This window comes from Haliotis rufescens, unplaced genomic scaffold (assembly GCF_023055435.1).
Source record: "Haliotis rufescens isolate VD_foot unplaced genomic scaffold, xgHalRufe1.0.p SCAF_2, whole genome shotgun sequence".
In the NCBI taxonomy this organism is placed as follows: domain Eukaryota; kingdom Metazoa; phylum Mollusca; class Gastropoda; order Lepetellida; family Haliotidae; genus Haliotis; species Haliotis rufescens.
In genome coordinates this window covers 43,810,732-43,821,350 of record NW_025963890.1, presented here as the reverse complement: position 1 = coordinate 43,821,350, position 10,619 = coordinate 43,810,732, and the positions used below count along the sequence as shown (strand labels likewise).

At 37.7% G+C, this 10,619-nt stretch overlaps 1 protein-coding gene across 1 annotated transcript; it reads right to left on the bottom strand.

The window, feature by feature from the left end:
• Window positions 1-736: 736 nt before the first annotated feature.
• LOC124153059 (2'-5'-oligoadenylate synthase 3-like) lies at window positions 737-7,249 on the bottom strand. The gene is made up of 6 exons (XM_046526181.2): window positions 7,048-7,249; window positions 4,840-5,335; window positions 3,927-4,197; window positions 3,161-3,324; window positions 2,492-2,682; window positions 737-1,868 (listed from the first exon to the last, which is right to left on the bottom strand). Exons 1-6 carry the CDS (start codon window positions 7,218-7,220, stop codon window positions 1,748-1,750), a joined length of 1,416 nt encoding a protein of 471 aa, XP_046382137.2. The 5' UTR covers window positions 7,221-7,249; the 3' UTR covers window positions 737-1,747.
• Between the last annotated feature and the right edge of the window lie 3,370 nt (window positions 7,250-10,619).

Sequence of the window (10,619 nt, the reverse complement as noted above, 5' to 3'; positions counted from 1 at the left end):
TAGTGCGTCCATCAGGAGAGCGGTAGGTCCGAGGTTTGATCCCCGGCCGCGTCATGCCAAAAGACGACAAAAGGTACTTATTGTTACCCTGCCTGGCTCTCGGCATTGAGGGGCTAAACAAGGACTGGTCGACTCGGAGTCAGTATACTGTGTTTGAGTGGGGTATTCATGTTAAACTGTGGCATGGTATCTCATTGGACTAGCACTATAAATCGGCATCAGTCCGGACTAGTACAAGCAGCCATACACACACGTGCATGCACGTCGCTATAAAAGTGCAAAAATTTTGGACGCGACGTGAAACCCCAATTCACCTCAACACCTGTAAACATTACCAAACTGAAGAAACAGTATATGCTTTTGCAGGACACCATCATCGGTTGACGTCACATTATGTAACAAAAACAGACTGCAGTGACCGTCCTACCACCCGTGTGACATTTAGTATTATGCATATATTACGAACCTCAGAAACAGAAACTGTTTGTAAAAGTTGATCATGCTACTTTTGTGGCATAAGAAAACGATGCCTTATGTATTAAAATGAGATTGCATCCGTAGTAAACATGTGATAGCCACGGCTCCTTAACCTGCAGTTTAGTTGAATAAATGTCATATACTGCCAGACATTGCACGCTCACATATCTCAGTGGTCTGTCATCGGTATAATGTATAGCTTAATGAGGCAGTGGTATAGGAATAGCTGAGCTGGTGCACAAAAAATGAAAAGTCAATATGATGTGTATTTTTTATTAAAATTTTCAACCAACTATAAATCAAAAGTATATCAACAAGGTAAACATATCAATCTATCAAACTCACAAACATGATACCAAGTGGTGTCTATTTCACAGGGAGTAACAGTTAATGTTTTACGGCACATTTGTTATGTAACCTAGCTTGACACTAGCCTAGATGCAGGTCTCGGACGTTAACCACTTCGGTGAAACCCACGAGCACGGGTATGGTGCTGACAAACCTAGAAACATAATCAGGGCGAACCAGTACAATACAATGGACAACCACACCATGAACTATAAAAACTATAGGGTGTATTCCTGGTCATTGTCAGTAACAATGTGCCGATCACGAACTTTTTTGATGTAACCGTTAGGGACAATATCATTGCAGCAGTTAACACACAAAAGCTCAATCATTTTGCAGAGTAAACATTGTATAATAAAAAAGCGACAAAACCCTTTCTATATCTGTATAAAGCAGAGTCTATAGTACGATTCCGACTACATGACTTGTATATAATGTGCATGTGTTTATGAAACACTATCAAATAGTGATAATGCAAGGTGTTCGCGAAAAGGTGACCGTATCCTGCCCAACTGGCGGCACCCGTTATCATTACCATGGCATCAACAAACACAAATACGCATGTACCTACTAGACTGCCATTAGTTTTGCAGTTGGACATGTTACTGTGTTTAATCTATTGTCAAGTCTGCCATGCGCGCACATGATATTCTGCTTTTACATTCAATTGATCGTATGACCTGCGTGACAAATGTGCCCGATTAAAAATAAAGTGGAAGAAGCGGAGATGCACAAACAATATGCGAACCACTGGTAAAGTGGTATCTATATAATTCAAAAATACATTGTGAAGTACAGAAATATTTCATATTCATAGTGGTCTTATTCATTCATGGAAGTCGACTGCAACAGCCTTTAAACACGGGATTATACGTAACCTGTACGTTGCTACGTTTAATCGTAAGTTCAAGCGACAGGTCGCCTACGTTGCACATAGTTTATGGTAAACAATGCGGGCTTTCTCCTCAACTGTCTTCGCCTGGGCAGCAGTGGGTGCTGTGTTCATAAATGGGTTTGCCGGGTCCATGACACAACTGCCACGTCTTTTTCGTTTATGAAAACAGAAAAGGTAAAATAAACATAATTTAAAAGAATACGTACATACTTGGAAAACATATCTCAAAATTAGAAAGTGGTCAATGTTTTCAGATACTGAATGTATTACTATTTTGCGGCCCCATCACAATAACGTTACATAAGCATGCACAATAAAGGAGAATATATTATGGCTTAGAAATGTCCTTAAAGTATCGTTTTACATGTAACAATGGTAAAAAAGCACAAATAATTCTCAGGAAACGTCAGTACGACTGAACTAAATTTCCATCAACAAACACAGATTATATCATATTGTTCGTTACCCTTACAACCTGATCAAATATTTGGAACATACACTTTCTGTGACGAATAAGTTTGATGGTACAATTATTTTTATATAATGTAAGTGTTTAAATAAAGTGCACCAGAATGTGTGTACTTGATAGGCCATATGATTCTCCTTTGTCCTTCTACATCGAACCGTTTATTTGCAAAACAGAGACAGTGCAATGCCGAAAGACCTGACAATGAACTATTACGTCTTATTTTGTTGTAAACCTTATAAGCTCCTCTCAGTTTCCACCGTGTGGGTGCGCTATAAGTTCACTTAGCACGTATGCATTCTTACGTTTTTTTCGAAAACTTTCTGATGTCATATTCGTCTGGCCATGTGATACGTGTTGTAGTCATGGATGAGAGTTGCTGAAAGATGTCACGCAGCCGCTTCTTCATATCAATTCTCTCTGGCTTTCTCCATTTCCGCCACAGGTCAATCACCATGAGTTCAATACAGTAGGACCTGATTTTGACGTCGTCAATCTGCAAATATAATCAGGGCATTATAAGTTGTAGTAGGACCATGAGGGGTACGTGCAGTTTTATGTCTCCTGGGTAAGGTTTTATATCACGGGCCGGAGGCGAGGGGTGTAAAACCTACTGAGGTACGCATATAACCCTATGTACCCCGTGTGATCCTGCTACAACGAATTTATCTTACCAACATATTTTCATGTGAAATTGTAAAGGAATTAATAGAAAAAAGCTGTTCGATTGAGATGTGGTTTACTTGTGCTATGTCACGTCACTTAGATTGACTCGGAAAAGCGTGCGGGTTATAAGGGATTTATTGTGCCTCCCAGAAATTCACGTGCAGCCTGTATTGCTCGCAGCGGGGTATAAGAGATTTATTCCCCCGGTGAGAAACGTAATAACCTACAAGGCAGGTTACGCAGTATTTTATCAAGATCACGTGGACCAATCAGATCTCATCATTCTGACATGAGAAAACACAACCTACCCTCTTCCAGTGCTTCACAAGACGAATAAGGTCTTTCACTCTTGATGGACAGCGTTTCACGAAGTCGACCTGCTGAGGTGAAAAGCTGGCTGAATAGTAGGGCTTCACGTCAGGCGTTTCATGTTCCATCTGTTCCCATACTTCCTTTGATGTCTTATCGGATTCTTTATAATTATAAAATTACAAGTACAATGCAAGTGCCCTTTTTGCTCACGATATAGACGGAATCGTAAAATTGACTATTTTTTAGAAGAGATTTCTTATGAATATGGAAGGGGTTTGTAACTTTTATTAACAGCTAATCTCACCATATACATGATCATACACACTAATCTTGATATATAGAGAATCTCACCCGAGTGTCTTGATATCAAACAAATCAACGAGTGTGGATATAATTGATATCAAAAGACACGAGGGTGAGATTTTATTTACCATCCAACATCATTCTTCCATTTTTTTACAGTTTGCCGACAGTAATAAGCAGTGTCTTAAGTGTAAAAAGTACTGCTTACAGCTTCCGTAGCAGAGCCATTAGTGATGTCAATTCATTGTGACGTCATGATAACCAATGACGTCACAATGGTCTGCAAATCATTTCGATGCAATTCATGATCATTGCAGAGATATCTACAAAGGAGATATCGTTTGTCCCACCTAAGCGATATCTCCTGTGGGAGCCAGTTTTGGATGGTAAAACCTTATTCTGTATATTGGTTAACGAAATACATATTCATCGACTTAGTTTCCGAGCAGTACAACGAACCTGGGGGCAGCACATCAACTGCAGGAAGTAGATCTACGTCTATATATCCCGTGTCGCATTTAAGACAGAACTGAACGGCGTGATCTGACAGTTCCACATTCTCGGTCGCAGCTGCCAAGTACTCATCATGTTGAATGTAATGTTGTAAGTTTTGTAGAATGTTTTCCATATCATTTTTTAATTTTTCGACTGTGGTGAAATCGTTGAGGAACACGACGATATCAATGTCAGATTTAACTTTGATTGTAGTTCCTTTACCAAATGATCCTCCCTGAGAGAAAATAACAAAAAAACGAATATAGCTACAGAGATCGAGGGGTATATTTTATTTAACTATAGAAAAAAATTATTTTAAGGCATACAAGGTTTTTTAAATAAGAAAAAGGATATGTGATATGTATAGCAAAATATGAGAGTCATGCAATTCATATAGTGTCTTTCATGGTATCATTGACAAGTCGATCGATAACAGATTTCAACACTTTCAAAGCAGAAATAAAATGGCAGTCTTTTCTACGGCAAACATCAAAAGTGCATAGAGATAGTTTAGATATCTGCAATAATTGTCAAATAATACGGGGCCCCTTCGATACCATAACACGCATCAATTGAGAGAATGTGATTAAGGAGATACCGATTAGAATCAAAACATGAATGCACAAATGTAAAAGTAAGTAATCTATCATTTTACAATAAGGTGTTGATTCGAATATCGAACAAATACACCAGTGCGAACATCCTCTATGCAAAAGAAGAGGACTTTAAACCTAGTTTCTATTATCATTGCTCACTTAAAAACTAATGTTAAGTCTTAAAATACATGAACCACAAGTTGTACCCTTTGCTTGAATTGTAATACCATTCCCCTGCATGGTGAAAAACAACATTAATACTTGTACATGTATGTATATACCTTGAAAACCTCGGACACACTGTATTTTGTTTTCTCCTGCAGAAACAGCTTCAGGCTTTCGATGGTCTCCCTGTATCGTTCGAGAACTGATTGATCTGGCTGCACCATATCTGCAAGTAACTTTTCCACAGAATAATCGCATTTTTCCATTTCAGAGACAAAATTCGATTCTGGTGACATTGCAGATGGCTTAGCCGAAGGCTGTTGAGGTCGAGATCGCATTCCCCTTCTCCGATGACCACCCCCTCTCTTTCTCCCATCCGGGTTGTGGTTGTTTTTCGTGTGTGTGTCCAGGCCTCCCTGGTGGAAGAACTTTCTCTGGCATGTGGAACAAGAAACCTTCATGTGGTTGTCATTCATATGTTTCCTGATATCTTCAACATCGTCAAACCTGAAGTTGCAGTACATGCACGTCTTACATGCTTTCAGCGTATGGTTGTAGAGGGCGCTGTCATCTGGAAAGGATCTGTTACAGGTGTAACATAGTGTCTTCATCCTGACGATGAACAGAAAAACACATCTCGTTGAAGGACTTTGTGAAACAACAATGTGCCTGTAGAAATCACATTTAACCTCCTACATTTGCCCCTTTTGGAAGTTTGACACAGGATGGTGCCATTGTGTTATATGTGTCGCAAGAACGCGTTACGAAATCCAAATCACAAGATGTTACACGGGTCCCATTGTGTCATGTGTGTCGCAAGAACGAGTCAAAAAGCCAAAATCACAAGATGTTTCACGGAAGATGGGGGTTTCAACTATCAACAACTGGTTAATTCGGACGTGACAGATTATGAACGAATGAATTAAATATTCTAGATATTATGCCAACACACTGCAGTGAGAAAATAGCCTGGTAATTTCTATTAACTTAATTAGTAACAACGGCCAGAAAGTAAGTAATCAGCGAATTTACTATCTTGCCAGGTGGATTACACGAAGATGCTGAAGATGAGTAAATATAACTTTTAATTAAGTTAGTATCATTCACTACTTACACCACACTGTAAAAATGTTTTAAGAATGTAAACATACACAAGACATGTTCAGGAATGTATTTCAATCCTAACGGCATGCATATTTGGTGTGTTAGATCTAATAATTGTTTAGGGTTCAAATGCATTAAATGAACTGTCGCCGCAAAGCCTAAACACCACTTAACCACAAACAAACCCCCTTTAAAACATGTTGGATAAAGTTCATATCAGGCTATAAGTCAGTATGGATGAGATGTATAATATATATATTTGAATTAGATATTCAAATCAGATTTACAGGCACTTGCATAACACATATACCACCATGACTTACACTGAACTTGGTACAATATTGATTATAACATGAAAGCGTACAGATATACCAAGCTAATGGTGACTATGAGTATTGACTAGGAAAAAAGACGTGGCTTGGGTGGCAGCGGGACGGAATACAAATAAAGAGATTGCAGATTGTGTTGTTACTCTATGCCTAATAGTATTGCTCACATGCAGGAAGCTGACACTGAAAGTATATCTGATTACTACTTAACATTAGTGACGATAGGCCGCCTAATAAAACATACTACTAACATGTTAGTGTCTGAGCGGACAGTGAAATTCACTAACTAGGTTAGTAAACTTTACAAACCATTTATGTTAGTCTGTATATCCAATGGAGTCTCATATGTGCTTACCATGCAATAGATACACACTATCAGTGTGACTGGGAATGAGCTAGAATTCGACGACGCGTTAACGAAGTGTCAGCTGAGTAGAGACGAAAACAATTAACATAATGCATCGTAATACTGTCATGGTGCTGACAGAAATACCATTGTATTCAATTACTGACACTGTTTTATGTGCCAGCTTAATAACTTACATAATGTCATGATCATTCAACCGAACATTTAACTACCTCTGTCATGTGGTAGAAACAATGTCTTCCCAGAGAGTGGAAGATCGGTGGATTAGCTTACCCTACCAAGGATTTAGAGTGCTACAAACCTAGCTGTAGACACTATATCAACATTGAAAGTGACGTTTATTCGTTGTGTGACAGTATTACAATAGTCCCGGATGTTTAATACAAAATGTGCGAGGAAACTCGCGCTGTAATGAGGATGACATGCAATAAATATCGCGACCATTAAAGACCACAAACACATGTAAGACTTCTGTACCTAGTTGAGAGACGGTTATTGCTACAAGTACAGTGTATGCTACCTACCTGCATGTGTACGTGTACACATCAGTAAACACAATCTGCCTCAGCTCAGTCGTTACATTGACGACCAGGTGTTTACTGTATGACCAAGTGAAACTTATACTCCGCAGTTGTATTATGGAGAGTTGTTGCGCACCTGACACGGGCGGTGCACATTGCATAGAAGTCGATAGCATGCGTGCATTCAAGAAGATTGTATCCAGAGTTCGGGCTTTTCTATTGCTCATGAATAGGCTGATAACATTTTAAAAGCTGCGTGCGTGTACTGGTATGCAGCCATAAGCCTCAACACCCCAGATATCTCGCTATATTGTCGTTGACATATATTATATGCCAGATTTTAAAGGTAGAAGAGACAAATATTTTTTTATTTTTTTAAGCCCTACACAATTCACATGATTTTAGAGAGTTTTGTTCGAAACTATAACATATAACAGGTACACGACGTAAAAAACAGTTTTCCAGATAATAAAAAAAACAGAAAAATGCGACACTTATATCGTTAAATTCATATCTATAGTTGAATGAACCAATACAATTTGTTACAAATTCAACTTTGTTTACAATACAAGTCTTAAACTTCGCATTTTAATATCAATAAATAAACGCAATAAACAGTTTAAAACACTAAAACATGTCAACTTTTTTTAAAATTCTGTTTATCAATTTTAATGGATACATCATGTTATAATTACATTATATACATCTTATTGTATAAAATAAATATATTTTTTCAAAATTTCGATGAAAGGGATTAGTGTTGTTTTTTTCATCGTAATACTAGAAATATAGAAATATATCTTTTACTTAAAATGATAATCAGATTATTTTTTTTTTCATTAATAGCCAATACTTCCTGGTTTTTATTGAACTTAAACTATTTTCATAAATGGCATTCTATTTAACGTGCATCAAAGATTCTGGTTCATTCTCACAAAAGGAAAAACATGTTCTAAATTTGCTCTAGCGCTCGAAGATGACCAATGCCTTCGACAAGGCATGTATATACAACAATAATACCAGAAAAGGCTTAACTAAATATATTTAGAACCTGTCTTTCAGAACGTAGAAAACCATTCCATCTGACTTTTATCATTCGCTTGGTGATTTCGTTGAACAAGCATCTCATCGACAATAGCCATCTACGAGCATTTACCCTATATGGACTATAATATTATTAAACAGGAAAATGACGCATCAGTTGCTATGACGTGTGTTAATTGGTCAGCACTGGGAGGACTGACAACGGTGCAATATAATGTCATTTGCGTCAGCATTCGGTTAATTTTTTCAAAAACACACATTTTTCTGTACAGTGAGGACCCGAAGTAGTTCATGCATATACTGCTAAACAAACATCAGGAACATCAGCGTGATCAACGTGCTTGGGTACATTAGGCGTCAACCTTGCAACGGGAGAATACAATTTCACTCTGGGAAATTGTTTCTCAAAAGTTGTGAAATTTTAGCACCAAAGGCTGGATCGAAAGAATGCTCGATATGAAGGGAAAGTAGACTTTTGGAAAGTTGAAGTCATTTCTCTTGTCATACAGTCTTGTGGAGAGTGTTTTGTCACTGATTATTTATGCATAGGTTTAAATATGAAACAGATGAGGGGAATGTACATTATGACGTCGGCGAATTGAATAATGTAAAGATACCACCCAAAGCCTTAACCCAAAACAGGCTGAATCACGTCGCGTCGTTTTGCACATGTAAACATATTATTCATATCAAAGAGTGAAAAATTGTTACAAATAAGTTTAACATCACTTAATTCTCAGGTACAAGGAGCTGACCAGATGCTTAAAGAAATACATGAGATTTCAATACTCGGTGAATTGTATTGCGTAACTATATATAATACACTCCCCTGATGACAGAATGCAAGAAAGGTAACATATTTATCTTCATTACAACGCCAAATCCTACCATCTCCACCACAAATAGCAACAGAAATTATTTCTTCTGTTTCAGGAACAAAAGCATCCCCTAAAAAATACAGAAAATATAAGTTGGGGAAAAATGTTTAGTTTGGGTATCTCTGGGATCTTTAGTGGGCAAAGCAAATTAAAATACAAATCCATATCCATATTTATTATCTATATAGTTTCTGTTATTCTTAACTATATTTAGTTAATATTATTAACAATTGTTTATTTGTTTGAAAACATTCATTTAAAACATTTCCTTTTAAAAATTATATGTCAAGTAAAGGTCACCAATAGATGTTGACAAATCTAAATTTCCCCACAATATCTCAGCGATGATTCAGCATGAAGAAAGACACTGGGGGATTCGACCAGGCATGGTTTGTGCGCTGTAGGATATCACTGAATATAGAATGTGTAGAATGGTACTGTCCATTAACCCATTAATGATTTCATTCATTAATATGAATTAATTACCTGAGTACATGGACCTTTGAACAGTGCTATGATAATACATGTGTATTTATGATATTTGATATTGTGAAAACATTTGCGTTGTGAAGATTATCTCATATACAAAATGAAATTACAGTATCAAAAGTCATTTACATTCTTTGTTATCTTGATGGAAGAGTTCATTTTACTTAAGGGATAAGGGTACAAGTGTGATGTGCACTCGGCCATGCCTTTGTTTTGATAGTAGTGTAGGCGATATGAGGTGTAGGCCAGATGAGGACAGGCCGTCATGGAATAAGTCGGGTTAGTTTTGCGTGTTTGGGTATATACATCCTGATTAATGGATGTGTATGCATGGACTATACAGATGCAGCAATGAGTGAGTGAGTGAGTATGGTTTTACGCCGCTTTTAGCAATATTCCAGCAATATGACGGCGGGGGACACCAGAAAATGGGCTTCACACATTGTACCCATGTCGGGAATCGAACCCGGGTCTTCGGCGTGACGAGCGAACGCTTTAACCACTAGGCTACCCGACCGCCCCAGATGCAGCAATGTGTTTGAATTGGTGATAGTTTAGACAAGTGGACACGGCTGCGATTATGTAATTGCCGGCCTGCAGATGTCGGTGCTTCCATGGTTTCTTGTCTTATTATCGCTAATAATTATTTCATTACATGTGAATCATTTTATCCTGTCCTTGTGTTTAATAAATGTGCATACAGTTCTGACACATGTAAGGAACAGCTACATGTAAATTGTTTGAGAGGATGACATACCAGAATATTGTCAATATTTATTTCCGAATACCAACTAATCGACTATTTATGCAGATTTATACATATTTCAGAATTAGTTTGCATTGCGTTATATCTTGGTAAAACCACAGGCAGATTCGACATATACATCACTCTCAAAAAATATTCGAAAGTGTTGGTCGGCATTCTGGAAGGGTTATTTATCTCCGTTTTTGGTAGACGCATTGTAAATTTCCATATATCCGTAAAAAGTCGACAGACTTTCGTTTCTTTATCACGTTTATTTGGAACCAATCGAATAATTAGCTGTGGTTATGTAATGTGTATATGTCACAGCGAACGGGAGCGGGTCCAAACGGCCTCATATCAGAACGACCGAAAAAGGTAAAGTCAAAACGGCGAGAGGAAAAAGTAAAAAAGGCGACAGG

Coding starts and splice junctions, on each gene's coding strand:
- LOC124153059 (XM_046526181.2), bottom strand. CDS start 7,220: ATGCTATCGACTTCTATGCAATGTGCACCGCCCGTGTCAGGTGCGCAA. Junction 5,336..7,047: donor GTGTACACGTACACATGCAG/GTAGGTAGCATA, acceptor GTTCATCGTCAG/GATGAAGACACTATGTTACA. Junction 2,683..3,160: donor TTGTGAAGCACTGGAAGAGG/GTAGGTTGTGTT, acceptor TTATATTTGCAG/ATTGACGACGTCAAAATCAG.